The 17,932-nt window shown below is 35.5% G+C and overlaps 1 protein-coding gene across 1 annotated transcript; it reads left to right on the top strand.

Moving 5' to 3' along the window:
* Positions 1-5,366: 5,366 nt before the first annotated feature.
* Positions 5,367-17,647, top strand: LOC148295931 (wall-associated receptor kinase-like 6). Its single transcript, XM_088250648.1, has 5 exons — positions 5,367-5,686; positions 13,310-13,935; positions 14,058-14,234; positions 15,614-15,686; positions 16,594-17,647. Exons 1-5 carry the CDS (start codon positions 5,367-5,369, stop codon positions 17,645-17,647), a joined length of 2,250 nt encoding a protein of 749 aa, XP_088106774.1.
* The last annotated feature ends 285 nt before the right edge of the window (positions 17,648-17,932 follow it).

The raw sequence follows: 17,932 nt of genomic DNA, 5'->3' as shown, positions 1-17,932 counted from the left end.
ATATGTAAAGATGACGATTTTTTTATAAAAAGCGTCGTCTTTTAAAACACGCTAAAAAAAGGCCGCTTAAGTGAATTCGCGCTCGACAAATTTTCAAAATTTCCCCCGTCTTTGAAAACCTTATCTCTCATTAACAAGCATCGTCTTTTAAAACACGCTAAAAAAAGGCCACTTAAGTGAATTCGCGCTCGACAAATTTTCAGATTTTCCCCCGTCTCTGAAAACTTTATCTCTCCCTCCTTGAAACCTCCTGAGCTCCTCTCTTCTTGAAACCCTCCTAAGCTATCTAAAACACTCCATCTCTCACCTTTCTACTCCTCATACGTACCTACCAGCCATCGACGCCATCGAAGCAACGACGCCGTCAACGCCATCGACGCAGCGACGCCATCAACGCCATCGTTCTTCGCATCAGTCATCACTAGCCGCCATCGACGCCATATTCACAGTCAACGACGACAATGTCCTTGAAAACATATCTAGAGACCTTGCGAGATGGGAAAATCCTAGAACATCAGATCTGGTCTTCGATGTCGCCTGAGGTTCGATGACAGATCTCCATCACGCCTTCTTGGTGAGCTCTCGCCATCCACGTCACAGAAGCAACTCTAAGTTAGTCAAAATGTTCTTCTGTATTGTGTTACAAATGAACTTTTCCTGCATAAGCTTATGCTTGTATAGATTATGCATATTTTTTGTTAGTTAAGATGACCTTGAAAACAGATCTAGAGACCTTGCGAGATGGGAAAATCCTAGAACATCAGATTTGGTCTTCGATGTCGCTTGAGGTTCGATGACAGATCTCCATCGCGCCTTCTTGGTGAGCTCGCCATCCACGTCACAAAAGAAACTCTAAGTTAGTCAAAATGTTCTTCTATATTGTGTTACAAATGAACTTTTCCTGCATAAGCTTATGCATATTTTTTGTTAGTTAAAATGACAGCAAGATAATGTAATCTTATTGTGGTTTTTGATTGCTCAGGTAAGATGACATGGCAAATAGGTGCTGCAGCTTATATCAAGTGCAGCTCAAAGGCCAAGATGACAACTTAGAAGAATATAAGATCCATTTGACCAAGATGACTTAGAACACTACTCCAAGATGACAGCTGAATGTGGAGAACAAGTACAAATTGTGGAAGATACAACAACCATAGGTTAATGCTTTGGATATGGTATTTTGTAATTATAGGTTATAATGTTATAAATATGGTATTTTGTATGGATATAGTAGGAATCAAGATTGGTAAACAATGTAATTACAATTGAATCTTCAAGTTTTATGAAAGAAATAATTTTTTAGGATATCTAAAATGAAATTAGTACATCATTTTTACAGATAATAAACGGCGATTTTTTGGAACAAAACCGTCTTTTTTAGATTTAATAGACGTCTTTGGATATAATAAACGACGATTTTTTCAGAAAAGTGTCATCTTTACATTTAAATAGACGACGGTTTTTTCAGAAAAAGTGTCGTCTTTACATTTAAATAGACGACGTTTTTTCAGAAAAAGTGTCGTCTTTACATTAAATAGACGACGGTTTTTTCAGAAAAAGTGTCGTCTTTATATTTAATAGACGACGGTTCTATAAAAAAAAGTGTCGTCTTTACATTCAATAACGACGATTTTTTCAGAAAAAGTGTCGTCTTTACATGTAATAGACGACGGTTCTTTTAAAAACCGTCGTTTTTACATATAATAGACGACGGTGAATTACCGTCGTAGTTTGACTTTCAAAAAGACGACTGTCGATTTAACGACGGTTTGAAAAAGTAAAAGACGACGGCGTTTCCCCGTCGTCTATTTCAATTTTTGTAGTAGTGGAAAGGCAAAGCATCACCACAAAAACGCAAGACCTCTTTGCCGGAACCAGAACCACGCCCTATTAGTAAGAGGCTAAGGCTAAGGAAGAAAACATAAATTGTATTATGAGTATTTTGTCTTTGTGGTATACGTTCATAAGTGAGATTATATATTTTGTGGTAGATTTGAACTTATGTAACTTGTTTGATGCTACAAACTTATTCTATAATGATGTCAAATATGATAGTCTATTGTTGTATGTGAATGGATTGAATGAGTTAATTTGAAAGGAAGTGACCATAAGATGGAAAGGGCACTGATAGATTGGCTCACCTAGGAGGAAAAGGAAATAACTCAATTGACAAACAGTGAGTTGGAAATTGAACAAGCATAATGCATTTGACAAACAATGTATAGGAAATTGGACAAGTATAATGCAATTGACAAACCGTATGTTTAAAATTGCAAACATGCATGCATGCCTATTTTCTTAATGTTTGGCTTCGTTTTCCATAGGATTTCACTTCCCATTCGAAATAGTTTTGTAACCCCAAATTTAATAATTTTTTTTTGGTGAAAAACATGCAATTTTTGTCATGTGTTAATAGTTTGTAAACATCTATTTAATTTATAATTAAATAACACAATAAACGTATAAAGAGAAGGATGTCTAGTACAACTCATCTTTAATCTTATAATATCGTAATTTACAAAGAGAAGGACGTCTAGTACAATATTAAGGTAACTAGGGACATTAGGAAAGTAAATTGAGTCCTTATACGTGTAAACACAAACGTTTACTATATTAAGGTCTTGTTTTACTTGGTTTTGGACAGTTATGTTCCATATGATTGTAAAATGCATCCTTAATCTTGTAATACCGTAATTTACAAAGATAAAGACATGTAGTACAATATTAGGGTAAATGGGAACATTCGAAAGGTAAATTGGGTCCTTAGTATTGTAAACATGAATTTTTATAATATTAAGGTCTCGTATTACTCTATTTTGGAAAGTTATGTTCCAGGAGATTGTAAAACTCATCTTTAATCTTGTAATTTCGTAATTTACAAAGAGAAGGACGTCTAGTACAATATTAAAGTAACTAGGGACATTAGGAAAGTAAATTGAGTCCTTATACGTGTAAACACAAACGTTTACTATATTAAGGTCTTGTTTTACTTGGTTTTGGACAGTTATGTTCCATATGATTGTAAAATGCATCCTTAATATTGTAATATCGTAATTTACAAAGATAAAGACATGTAGTACAATATTAGGGTAAATGGGAACATTCGGAAGGTAAATTGGGTCCTTAGTATTGTAAACATGGATGTTTACAATATTAAGGTCTCGTATTACTCTATTTTGGATAGTTATGTTCCATGAGATTTTAAAACTCATCCTTAATCTTGTAATATCGTAATTTACAAAGAGAAGGATGTCTAGTACAATATTAAGGTTACTAGGGACATTAGGAAAGTAAATTGAGTCCTTATACGTGTAAACACAAACGTTTACTATATTAAGGTCTTGTTTTACTTGGTTTTGGACAGTTATGTTCCATATGATTGTAAAATGCATCCTTAATATTGTAATATCGTAATTTACAAAGATAAAGACATGTAATACAATATTAGGGTCAAGGGGAACATTCGGAAGGTAAATTGGGTCCTTAGTATTGTAAACATGGATGTTTACAATATTAAGGTCTCGTATTACTCTATTTTGGATAGTTATGTTCCAGGAGATTGTAAAACCCATCCTTAATCTTGTAACATCGTAATTTACAAAGAGAAGGACGTCTAATACAATATTAAGGTAACTATGGACATTAGGAAAGTAAATTGAGTCCTTATATGTGTAAACACAAACGTTTACTATATTAAGGTCTTGTTTTACTTGGTTTTGGACAGTTATGTTCCATATGATTGTAAAATGCATCCTTAATATTGTAATATCGTAATTTACAAAGATAAAGACATGTAGTACAATATTAGGGTAAATGGGAACATTCGGAAGGTAAATTGGGTCCTTATACTTGTAAACTCGGATGTTTACAATACTAAGGTCTTGTATTACTCTTTTATGGATAGTTATGTTCCTGAAGATTGTAAAATCCATCCTTAACCATTGTTTACTAGAATAAGGACCCAATTTACATCCCTAATGTCCACTATTACCAATCATTTGTAATATGGATCTATATTTTTGTAAATATATGATTTACAACATTATGAATTTGGTGAACCCTAACGTTGTAATCCATGAGCAAAACCTTGTAAATTGTTACCAAAAACTTATAAGTTACAAGTTTAGGGATTCTTTTTACAATGTTTTGGTACCCTCGTATCCCAAAATTGTAAAATCAGCCCTTAATCTTGTAAACCCTTATTTTACTAGAATAAGGACCCAATTTACATCCTCATGGTTCGGAGTTACCAATTCCTTGTAATGTGGATCCATATCCTTGTAAATGAGTATTTACAACATTATGGATTAGGTGAACCCTAATGTTGTAATCATGGTTCAAAAATTTGTAAACCGCTACCCAAATCTTATAACTTATATAAGTTTTAGGATCCTCTTACAATGTTATGGTATTCTCATATCCAAACTACTGTAAATCACTATCCAATCATATGTCAATTGCCAAACAGGAAGAGCATAATTGCATGACCCTTATGCAATTGCATTTTCAAAAAGTGGAAACTTGATAACTTGTATAACCGGTAACCAATTTTTTTTAAAATCTGGGAGCATCATAAAGGACAAATGGTGCATGGGTTCACCTGGTGCACTGTAGAAGGTGCCGTCCATATATATGTTATCAGTCAAATATGGCAGCTACAATATTAATTAATATTGTGACTATTTAGGGTGACGATGGTGACGCTGCGGACCTAGTCCTAGGAGCGGCAGTGACGTCCCTGTCATATTTCAACATTGAAAACAAAAACAAAATTATAAAATCTATTTGAAATTGTTTTCACTTTGTTTTCACTTCCTAAATCTATTTGAGAGAGAATGAGAGATTGAAATGGTGTTATCTTCATTCTCTCTCTCAATCTCATCCCAACTCCCATTCTCACTCTTATTTTCCTCTATACTCTAGCACAAAAAATGAAAACAAAAAATTAAAATTGAAATAGTTATCAAATGGGCTCTCAGTAAAATAATTAGGAAGTCCAAGCTAGAGGGTTACTAAATTATTTTGAGGAATGAAGGAGCAATTTCAAGCAATAAGGATATTGGCAACGTCCCGGTCAAACTAATCAAAAAGTCTAAGCTAGGAGATTACTAAATGAATTCTGAGAAATGAACGAGAAATTTCAAAGCAATGTCCTGTCAGTCCCCCATTTATTCAAAATTTGATTTGTAACCCTTTTACTTTTGCGCTATTAAATTTCTACCATAAGTTGTTATTGCCTAATTATTTTTTTCTTCGGAAACTCCCGACCCCTATATAAAAGGTACCTTCTCTACAGAAACGCTCCATGCAACCAACTAAGGTCAGATATCATATATAGAGAGAAAGAGGACGTAGAGGAATTAATAATGTCAATGCAATTGCTAGTTCATCATCATGTGATCATGTTCGTTTTGTTGTTTTGGTGCAGCGTAGTTACCGAAACCAAACCAGCGTCATCATCAGAATTAGCTCCGCCTATAGCAAAGCTTAATTGCACGACGCACTGCGGAATTAATGTCAGCATCCCTTACCCTTTCGGCGTTGGACCAAACAAAGATTGTTACTTTAATGAATGGTTTCAGATAGACTGCAACGAGTCTACCGGGCACAAGCCTTTCTTGAGGCGCGCTCAAATGGAGGTGCTCAACATTTCTATTGATGGCACCCTTCAGGTTAAAAGTGTTATGTTTTCCTAATTAGATCGGTGCACTAGATACTAAGTCACATCAGGTTTGATAAGGGTTTAAATTAAGTTATACCTTGAGGCCCAAAACCTTGTGAAATAAGGAAAGGTTTTAGGGCCTATTAAGGAGTCCTATTTTTGTTTCCTTTTTGCGTGAACCGATTAAGTGGGCTTGGAAGATTAGTCAAGTCGGCCCTCGGTGATGAGTAGAGACGACTTGACCTAGCCCTATATAAGCTTAAGGCCCTGCTCTCATCAGACACATTCTCAAAACCTATTCTCATCATAAAGAGAGAGCTGAAACAGATTCTGAGAGAGAGCAGAAGTTCTGGAGCCGTCCCTGATAAATTGCTAGGATTGCTGCGCAACAGATAGGATGAGTTCAAAAGCTGTGTACTTAAGGAAGATGGCTCCAGGTATGTCTTCCGTGTCTTTATACGTATTACATGTTTGTGTGAAAGATCTAGATTATTTACTAAAGAAATCTTACAGTTGGTATCAGAGCTTTAGGTTGTTCACACATATCTGTAATCGTTGTTTAAGCATGCCTAATCTGTTTACATATCTGTTTACATATTTGGTTATGCTATATTATTTTTGGTTATGTTTAATTTTTGAAAATTGATTGAACATGTTTTCTGAAATATTGAGAATATTAAAGAATCTGGAAAAAGCATGTTTTGATTCGGTTTTCATATTTTCAAAACTTTAAACACGTTTCTGACCTAGCAGATCACCTTAAAACCCTAAAAATGCCCATATATCACAGCTTAGCTGTGGGTTGTGTTAATTATGTTATTCCCTATTCAGAAAGGTGTTTTGGGTCAAAAACGGACACTAAGAACCCCTAAAGTACTGTTCACGGCAGAAACACTATTCACTGCAATTTTAGGGTTTTTCCTTGTTGAACTATGTTTTGTTTGGTTATTTTTCTGAGCCAGATATATGTTTGCTTTTGTTCTGAGAATCAACAAACTTTTCATAACAAAACCAAACCTAAAAACTCAAACCCTAAAGAAAATAACCAAAAATTGCATCATACCTAAATTGCTTGATAAGTTTCTTTAACAAATAGAATCTATCATGTAATTTATTTGTGATGGCACAAGATAACATGTAATTTGTGTAAGCTATAAGTAATCTCTTGCCACAAAGGTGTGATACTTAACTAAAGACGCTTGCATGTATTATTTGTTAGTTTTGTGAATGAAGTTAAACTGTTTTCTCTTAACAAATTGAGAATCGGTTTCTAGGAAAGTAATATGTAATATGCTTTCGTTTGCAAATCCTTACAGTTATGAACACTCCCTCGATCAATTTCTCGCGAAATTGAAACACTCACTAGTCAAACCTTCAAAAGATGGAAGTTTGATTTTAAGGATATTCTCGGAATGAATGAGATCAATTATGATTTCACTCATGTTTTGTTCGTTTATATATCTTGTAGAACAACTCCAAAAGTTTGGGAAAAAGGAGAAACATTTGGCTTTTGATAGGTGTCACTCGTGTCAACTTGTCACGAATGGTATTCTAGTAAAGAATATAGTATAGCTAATTAAGAAGCAGCACGAAGATGAGCTGGAGCGGAAAAGGGTTAAGGCGCAGTGAAATCGTCGACCATATGGAGGACCCATAAGGATATACATGGCTACAAAGGACAGTCTCAGAAGTCTTAGGATCGCTATGAAGCTTGGTGTATTGTTGTTAATATTATGTTAACTCGCAATTGTACGGGGCAATTAGTAGTATAGCAAGACAAGTACGAGGTCGTACCCACGAAGACTGAGAAGTTAAAACTAGTTATGTACTTAGATTACCAAATTCAAGAAAGTAGGAGGTTATGTCTAAAACAGAATTTAAAACAAGAGTGGTTGTGATTGTTGAACAAAAGAAGCAAAATGAAATTGCAAACAAAAACAAGTAAACAAATGTAACAAAGAGTGGTTTTAAGAGTTGGAAAACAGATTTTGAGACTAGGGCATTCGAATCACCATAACAATTCAATTCTGGGTTATAAAGATTCAAGTAACAAGTCTAATTCAGATTCAAAGATTGATTCTAGCTAAAGTATGATTAGGCCATGGTGTTTGGTCCTAACCTTGTGTTCCTAATTCCCTAATTTGATCATTTGTTGTCTAACCTAAAATTAAGCATTAGGAACCCATTAAGCATAGAAGAACATTTTAAACAACCAAGTATGTATCTAATCCCTGTTGTCGAATGTCCATACATACTCTTCCTATTCATAGTTCAATTCGAATTAAAGCATGGTGTATACTCTTAATTCAAACCAAGATAGTTAACAAACAAGTTCTAATGGTGATCAATCATTCAAACAAGCATGTTAACTTATAAGCATAATGAATAAGAACATGAATCATGAATCAAACTTGAAACTCCAAACTTATAAACCCAGAATATTCATGTTAGGTTACATCGAAGCCCTAGTTATGGATTTAGCTACTCATAATGGAAAAGAGACTTGAACAGAAATGAGAAAACATAATGAATGCAATAAGAGTAGAAGAACCCTTTTTCTGAAGTTCCTGTGGTGTCCAAGGCTTCTCCAAGTGCTTCTCCACTTCTAATGTTTCTCCAAGAGCTTCCCCACTTCTAGAAAGATGTATGAAGGATATGGAGGTGATTTGGGATGAGTTTGAGTGAGTGGTGATGGCTAAGGAAGATGAAATTCGTAGGGAAATGGAAGAGAAGAAAGCTGGAGTTGTTTTGGTGATTGTTGGAGTGTTTGGGATTGTGAGAGTGTTTGAGGATGGTTGGAGTGAATTGTGGGGTTGTGAATCCCAGGATTTGTTGTGTCTTGAATGTGGAATGGATGTGGTATTTATAGGGAGAGGGGAGTGATAAATCTGAATTCAATATGGCTAATGCATACAACACTTGCATTATAAAAGATGAATTGGTTGATGCACTTCACTAATGCATACAACACTTGCATTATAAAATCTGAATTGGTTGATGCACTTCACCAATAAATCCCACCAGCAGCCCTAGCTCATCTTCATGTCACAATGACCAAGCTTCCAACTAGCTACAATAGCTCATGCCTAGCTCACCATGACCAAGCTTCCAACCAGCTCATCCTCATGTCAGCATGACCAGCAACTTCAAGGGCTTACAACTTGGGCTTCTCTTAAGCAAATGATGACTTTAAGATGTCCATTGTGAAGTTCAGAATGTGTATGATCCAACCACACAAGTATTGGCCCAATCCAAGCTCGGAGGAGGAAGTTAAGGCCGAAACAAATTGCTAACTCGTTTTGCTCGCTGACAAAAATCCATCCTGAGCATGGTTCAGTGTTTGCTAGGTTACGGCCTCCAGAGTTATTCAATGGGGCTGAAATTTGGATATGTTATAGTACACACCCATTGGAACAACTTTCATGAAGAATGCGGCCTCATCCGAGCTGTGTAGATTGCTGAAACAGATCTTGCAATGTGACCCACGAAACTGGACTGTAGGAAAAATGAGTTTGTCTTTAAGCTCTTCTTCCATTCATCCAAATTAGGCCTTAACATGCTTGAATTGCATGAATTATGCTCTCTTGCTCTATTGGCCTACAAAACACACAAATAGAGGCAAATAACTCAGAATTATATGAAACTAAGCAAAAGAAGTAAGTAAATTGGGCATGTATATGTATGAAATTATGAGCTTAACATGTATGCGCTTATGGGAGAGGAAGAAATATCAATAAGCTACTTCGATACAAGAATCTTCTAGTGCATTCAGTGAAACCTACGCCCAACCTGAATCATATGTTGAGTTTTTTGATGCCACCACTAATAGGGAGATAGCGATACTTGACCCATTCCCTGCTAAGGAGAACAACACTTTCATGGCGGCGGCGGCACGTTGTGACAAGGAGGATTAGACAGCTGCCTGTTGTTTTAATTGAATAGTTGATTAGGTGTAGTAGATTTATTTTAGAGTTGAATGATGCAGTTTATATACCCTAAATAAAGAGAAATTTATTTTCTATTTCAAGATTATTAAGACTTGGTTTTATTTTGGATTCAATTAAAAATGGTTTCATCTCAGAATTCAAGGACAATAAAGGAGGATTATATTGTCGTAATTACAATAAAGAGGTTGAAGTTTTAATAGCTAAATCGAGTGAGAAAAGAATAGAAGTGAAGGAATATCCACTAAGTTATGGCATAGACGTTTAGGGCACATTTCAAAAGAAAGAATGAAAATTCTAGTTAAGGAACAAATCTTGCCATCACTGACTTTTGGTGATGACGAAATTTGTATTGAATGTGTTAAAGGAAAGCTCACTAAGACTAAGAAGAAATGTGCAACTCGTAGTAATGATCTCTTAGAAATCATTCACACAGATTTTTTGTGGACCGTTCCTTCATCAAACAATTGATGGAAATCGTTTTTTTCATCACCTTTATAGATGATCACTCTCGTTTTGGTTATCTGTATCTCATAGCAGAAAAGTCTCAAGCTTTTGAAATGTTTAAGGTTTTCCAAACTGAAGTAGAAAGGCAGCTTGAGAAAAAGATTAAGATTGTGAGGTCGGACAGAGGGGGTGAATATTATGGACGTTTTGATGAAGGAGGACGACGTGCTGGACTTTTTGCAAGGTATTTACAAGAAAAATGGAATAGTTGCTCAGTACACAACGCCAAGGATTCCGCAACAGAATGGCGTGGCTAAGAGAAGAAATCGAACTTTGAAGGACATGGTTCTTAGCGAGATTTCTAAATCTGAGTTGCCAACGTTTTTTGAGAGAGGCGATCAAAACAACAAACTATAGAGTGCATAGTAACTCCGTACCTAAGACACTTTTTCGAAATTTGGACTACCAGAAAGCCTAGCCTAAGACATCTTCATGTATAGGGTTGCAAGACTGAAACTAGAATCTATATCCCTCAGGAGAAGAAGCTTGATCCTAAAACGATTAGCTGTCTTTTTATAGGTTATCCCGCAAGGTCAAAGGGTTTTAGATTTTATTATCCAAATTATGGTACCCGAATTGTTGAGACTGATTGTACAAGTTTTAAAAGGCAATAGAGAGTCAGAATGCAGACAAATGGAGGGAAGCGATGTTGAATGAAGTTGAAAGCATGAAGAATAATCAAGTATGGGAATTAGTTGAACCTCATAAGAGCCAGAAATTGGTAGGCTCGAAATGGGTATTAAGATAAAGAAGGATAAAGATGGAAGAATCGAAAGATTTAAGGCTAGATTGGTAGCCAAAGGATTTACCCAAAGGGAGGGAATTGACTACACTGAGACGTTTTCTACAGTTTCCACCAAAGATTCTTCCCGCATCATTATGGTTTTGGTGGCGCATTATGACCTACTTTTGCATCAAATGGATGTCAAAACTGCCTTCCTGAATGGTGAACTCGAAGAAGAAAATTATATGAGGCAACCTGAAGGGTTTGCAAAGGAGGGAAAAGAGCATATGGTTTGCAAACTTGGTAAGGCAATTTATGGACTGAAGCAAGCAAGCAGGAGGTGGTATTTCAAATTTCACCAAACTATTTCATCTTATGGTTTTGAAGAGAACATAGCTGACCAGTGCATTTATTTGAAGAAGTGTGGGAGTCGATTTATTTTTCTAGTGCTGTATGTCGACGACATACTCTTGGCTACAAATGATCATAATTTACTAAAGGATACTAAGGAACTACTTTCAAATAATTTTGAGATGAAGGATTTGGGAGAAGCTGTTTTTGTTTTGGGCATTGAGATTCAGAGAGACCGAGCTCGAGGCCTTCTGGGACTATCACAGAAAACATACATTGAAAGGGTACTCAAGCTTTTTGACATGAGTATGTGTTCTGGACAGAAAGTTCCATTGGCTAAAGGAGATTTAAAGAAAGAGCATTGCCCTAAGAATAAAGAAGAAGAAAATGAGATGAGGAACAAGCCATACGCTTCTCTAGTTGGAAGCATTATGTATGCACAAGTGTGTACAAGGCCAGACCTAGCCTTGTGCATTAGCAAGATGGGGAGATTTCAGTCAAATCCGGGAATGCAACATTGGATAGCTGGAAAGAAGGTTCTAAGGTACCTACAGAGAACAAAGGCTTATATGTTGATTTACAGACGCATAGAAAATTTAGAGCTTGTTGGTTATGCTGATACAAATCTTGGAAAAGAGAGGATGATTACATCTCTACTTCAGGTTTTCTTTTCAAGATGGCAGGAGCAGCTGTTGCTTGGAAGAGTGCTAAACAAGTTGGTGTTTCGAGTTTAACCATGTTTTCAGAATACATAGCTTGCTATGAAGCCACTTCTCATGCAGTATGGCTAAGGAATTTTATTAAAGACATTAAGGTGGTGGACTTGATCTCTAGACCAATATAGATATTTAATGACAACACAGCGGCTGTTTTCCACTGCATGAAAACAACAAGATGTCGTCTGGACTTCAGCATATTGACAAGAAATATTTAATAGTGAGGGAGAAGGTAGCGGACAAACTAGTCAGGTTTGATCATATCAGAACTCAAGACATGATTGCAGATCCGTTCACAAAGTTTTTGCCTTCAGAAGCTTTTCTGAGACATGTTGAGAGTATGGGAATTTTTCCTAGCTTTGATGCTGCAATCTAGTGGGAGTCTTGTTCCCATTATGATATTTTACTAGTTTGTTTGTTGTTGTTCATTTTGCTGTTTTCTGGATTGAGGGATTTGCATTTATGGTTGTTAATTTGGTTGACAGTTTTATTAAATTCTACCATTTTGACTATTTAGCTGTTTAAACTTATTATGCAATTTTGTTTATGCATGTGAGTTTAAGGTCTCTTTTGAGATACTGTTGTTTTAATTAACATTGCGGATTGACTCTTGCTAAGTCGTAAAGTGGTACTTGTACTGAAATTGCATAAAGATTCACATTAAAGATCAGTACATATTAAGGTTCACGTTGTAGGTGCTTCATGTGTTTTGAGATTGCATTATGTGATTATAGATGGGCTGTTTTTAATAAAGAGAGCAGTGTTTGTCTATAGTTCGTTTTGTCTAATCACTCTTCACGGTAGCTTGAGGGGAACTTAACTGTTTTAAACTCATGGCCAATAAAGATTATCAAACCTTTCGGAATACAGAAGCTTAGTATTCTAGTGCTTGATCTAGTGGGAGAATGTTATGTTTTCCTAATTAGATCGGTGCACTAGATACTAAGTCACATCAGGTTTGATAAGGGTTTAAATTAAGTTATACCTTGAGGCCCAAAACCTTGTGAAATAAGGAAAGGTTTTAGGGCCTATTAAGGAGTCCTATTTTTGTTTCCTTTTTGCGTGAACCGATTAAGTGGGCTTGGAAGATTAGTCAAGTCGGCCCTCGGTGATGAGTAGAGACGACTTGACCTAGCCCTATATAAGCTTAAGGCCCTGCTCTCATCAGACACATTCTCAAAACCTATTCTCATCATAAAGAGAGAGCTGAAACAGATTCTGAGAGAGAGCAGAAGTTCTGGAGCCGTCCCTGATAAATTGCTAGGATTGCTGCGCAACGGATAGGATGAGTTCAAAAGCTGTGTACTCAAGGAAGATGGCTCCAGGTATGTCTTCCATGTCTTTATACGTATTACATGTTTGTGTGAAAGATCTAGATTATTTACTAAAGAAATCTTACAAAAAGCCCTGTTACTTTCTTCGGCGCTTGCAAGGGAAAGGAAACTCGCCAAGCCCCAAATTTGACGGGAAGCCCTTTTGTGTACTTGGACAGAAAAAACATGTTCACTGCAGTCAGCTGCGGCCGGCTTGCTAACATAACATCAGATGAGAATGTTGTTCGTGGATGCAGTTCAACTTGTGACGATCAGAGTACAGATAGTGCTACTTATCGCTGCGGTACCTTTGGAACTAACTGTTGCCAAAGTACCATTCCTCCAAATATGAACGTTTTCACTACTGAGATACAGCAAAGAGATCAAATTGATGGTTGCAACTATGCATTTCTTGTTGACCAAGATTGGTTTTTGAACAATTTATCAAGCTACAGAGCTATCCAAGGAATGGACAGAGTTCCCGTGGTGCTGGAATGGAACATCAGCTTAGACAACACTTCACACAAAGCATTTGAAGGATTTATTGGAAGACAAGTAGATCAGTTTCAGTATGATGGAAATTTCTTTAATAACGACTCAACACCCTATTGCGAAATATATAATGCCACCACTTCTTCAACATACAATCAGTCAAGCGTTCATTGCTTCTGTCCTGGGGGCTTTGAAGGAAATCCTTATCTTCTCCATCCTTGTCAAGGTACGTATGTAATTAATTAAAACCCTTCCATTCCGTGAGCCAACTTCACCATTCATCATCATGTTCATTTGTCCTTCTGTTATTATATTTCAGATATTGATGAATGCAAGCTTATGTGCTAGAGTCATTGAATTTCAGTGGCAGTCCTATATGTAAGAATGTCGCCGGTGGTTATACATGCTACTCAAATGTAACCAGAGCTACATGTGACCATGATGGTGGTGGTGGTTCGAGTTGCTACTACAAGCCAAATCCGCCTCTGCCCTCTCGGGCCTACCGAATCAGAACTGTTCTTTTAGGTATGCTCTTATACTGTTTAGAGTTCATTGTTATTAATATAGACCAATTCCATGCTAAAAATGTTGGGAAAAACCCTTGTAGTATATATTGAATCTAGGCTCAATTATTATTTATGCTCTATGCCTATTTTGGCCTTGAAGATAAATAATGAAAACAAATTAAAAGTACGTACTTTTAAACACTTATGGCTAGAATAAAACAAATTATAGTTGAGATTATTGACCTTTTTTTCAATTTATATTTATATTTCAGATTAGAGTTCATTATTATTAATAAAGACCCTTGTAGTATATATTTATCGAATCTAGGCTCAATTTGCATTTATTATTTCTATTCTATGGCTATTTTGGCCTTGAAGATAAATAATGAAAACAAATTAAAAGTACGTACTTTTAATCACTTAAGGCTAGAATAAAAAATCATTAATATTGTTACTCTTAAATTTTGAATTTGACTTTTAAACACTTATGGCTAGAATAAAAAATCATACGAACCTCATACACATCAAATATATATATATATATATATTTGTTTTTTGGGAACAAAAAGGGGGATATAATTGGGGGTAAAATAGGCATTCAGAAAAGTCAACCTATCTAGCTCAAAAAATCATCTAACACATTCATCATGGCCATTAATTCAAAATAGATATAAAACCAAAAAAGGGTTAATATCTAATTGAGTTTTTCATGGCCATTATACTTAAATTATTAAGCTCTTAAGTTTTTTATAATTGTGTAAAAAGACAAAAAAGGTCATCCAACTTAATGCTTAACCTAGTACATCTATACACACACCCCACCACTCTTCATGTTTGATGATGGTAACTTACATATCAATTTAGCTTTGTCAACATTTCTCTCTCAAAACCAACTAGTTTATTCTCAATTTTAAATAATAATTATAATAATAAAATAATACGGCTACACATTTGACAACACTGTTTTTATCTCTTTTAAGTAATGTGAAATTGAGATGAACTTTAAGTGAGAGTGGTGAGCAGTAAGACAGTGGGGTGTGGGGTGTGAGGTTGATGAGTTTTATTTATTTTTATTTTTTTGCTGAGTGTGTATTTAGGGGTAGTTTGAGAAGATAGTGGGGTTTTCTTAGAAATTGTGAAAATTTGAATTAGAAGTTGGGGTGAACTTAGAATATGGGGTGAACAAAGAGAAGTGGCGGTTTAAACAGAAAATCTCTATCTAATTTTCTATTTCTTTTAATTATGAAAGCAAGCTTTCCTCAAAATAATGACATTCGGATTTCACTTTGTTGGAGAATGCTGTAACTTTTTTTTTAATTTTTTAATTTTTTATCCCACATCTTAAATAAAAAAGTAATTCGGAAGAAAAAGTAATTCCAAGTATATTTATATATGCAGGTGTTTTCATGGGTCCCGGACTATTGTTGCTACTCGTGGGTGCATGGTATGCATACAAAGTCATAAAAAAAAGGCTTATTATCACAAAAGGTCCCTAAGGTTTACGAAACTATCAGATTTCATCCTTAATGTTTTTTTGTGTCATTAGTGGTCCTCAAGGTTAGTATGTATGATCACAAATGGTCCCTGCCGTTAGATTCCGTCAAAAACTCCGTTAGTTTGCTGATGTGGCATATATATATATCACAAAACATCCTTGAGGTTTACACACCTATCACAAATGGTCCCTGCAAATTTTTTAAATTTCAAATTCATAAAATTTTGGTTTTATTTTTTAAATTTTATGAATTTTAAATTATTTTAAAATATATATTGTATTTTAAATACACATGACACTATATTATTTTAGATGTGGGCTCCACATAGATGCCACATCAACAAACTAATGGAGTTTTTAAAAAATAATTTAAAATTTATAAAATTTAAAAATGAAAAAAACCAAGGGTTTAGGGATTATAAATGGTCCTTAAGGTTAAAATCCTTATATAAATGGTTTTTTCATTTTTAAATTTTATGAATTTTAAATTATTTTTAAAAAACTTCATTAGTTTGTTGGTGTGGCATATATGTGGAGCCCACATCTTCAAAAATATAGTGTCATATGTATTTAAAATACAATATATATTTTTAAATAATATAAAAAAGAAAACCAAAATTTTATGAATTTTAAATTAAAAAATTAAAAAATTTCGCAAGGACCATTTGTGATAGATGTGTAAACCTTAGGGATGTTTTGTGATATGTATATATGCCACGTCAGCAAACTAACGGAGTTTTTAACGGAACCTAACGGCAAGGACCATTTGTGATTATACATACTAACCTTGAGGACCACGAGTGACACAAAAAAACATTAAGGATGCAATCTGATAGTTTCGTAAACCTTAGGGACCTTTTGTGATAATAAGCCTAAAAAAAAGGAAAAACATTAAACGCAAGGAAAAGTTTTTCAAACGAAACGGTGGTTTATTGTTACAACAACAATTATCATCAGGTGAAATCAATGTTGAGAAAATCAAGTTGTTCAAATCAGAGGAGTTGGAGAAGTCCACTGACAAATTCAACATTGATAGAATTCTTGGCCAAGGAGGCCAAGGTACCGTATACAAAGGAATGTTTGCAGATGGAAGAATCATTGCGGTAAAGAAGTCTAAGATAATAGATGAATGTCAACTTTCAGAATTCATCAATGAGGTTGTGATTCTTTCACAAATAAATCACAGAAATGTGGTTCAACTTTTGGGTTGTTGTTTAGAGACGGAAGTTCCACTCTTAGTTTACGAATTCATACCGAATGGAACCCTTTCCCACTATATTCATGAGCAGAATGAAGACTTTCCACTTACATGGAAAATGCGGTTACGAATTGCAACAGAAATTGCTGGAGCTCTGTCGTACTTACATGGTGCAGCTTCGTTTCCTATATATCACAGAGACATCAAATCTACCAACATACTCTTAGATGAGAAATACACAGGAAAAGTTGCTGACTTTGGAACTTCAAGATCAATTGTGATTGGCCAGACACACTTGACCACCGTTGTACACGGCACATTTGGTTACCTGGACCCTGAATACTTCCAATCAAGCCAATTTACGGAGAAAAGTGATGTCTATAGTTTCGGAGTTGTTCTAGTTGAGCTCTTGACCGGACTACAACCAGTTTTTGCAGTAACCGGGTCACAAGAAAAAGAACACAGAAGTCTTGCCACTTGTTTCATTATTTCGATGGAGGAAGACCGACTATTTGACATTCTTGATGCTAGGGTTGTGATGGAGGGCTCCAAAACAGATATCACAACTGTTGCTAACCTTGCAAAGAGGTGCTTGGATTTGAATGGAAGGAACCGCCCCACTATGAGAGAGGTCACGGCGGAGTTGGAGGCCATTCAAATGTTGGTTGAAAAATCTTCTAATGCTCAACATAATTACAATGGGGTTCAATCTGCTGGAGGCCATTCAAATGTTGGTTGAAAAATCTTCTAATGCTCAACATAATTACAATGGGGTTCAATCTGCTATAAACGACACAAATGAGTATTTGGATGTTGTTTCATGTTCAACAGAGTCAGCCACGGATGCGGGCCCAAATTCAACATCTGATGAATTTTGGCGATCATCTTCTATATGTTGTTATTGCCTAATTTTTTTTTCTTTTGGAAACTCCCGAGCCCTATATAAAAGGTACCTTCTCTATAGAAACGCTCCATGTAACCAACTAAGGTCAGATATCATATATAGAGAGAAAGAGGAGGCAAA

Source organism: Prunus avium, chromosome 3 (genome assembly GCF_965620075.1).
Source record: "Prunus avium chromosome 3, drPruAviu1.hap1.1, whole genome shotgun sequence".
NCBI classification, from domain to species: Eukaryota; Viridiplantae; Streptophyta; class Magnoliopsida; order Rosales; family Rosaceae; genus Prunus; species Prunus avium.
The sequence above is the reverse complement of the archived record's forward strand: the minus strand, read 5'-3'. Positions and strand labels throughout refer to the sequence as shown.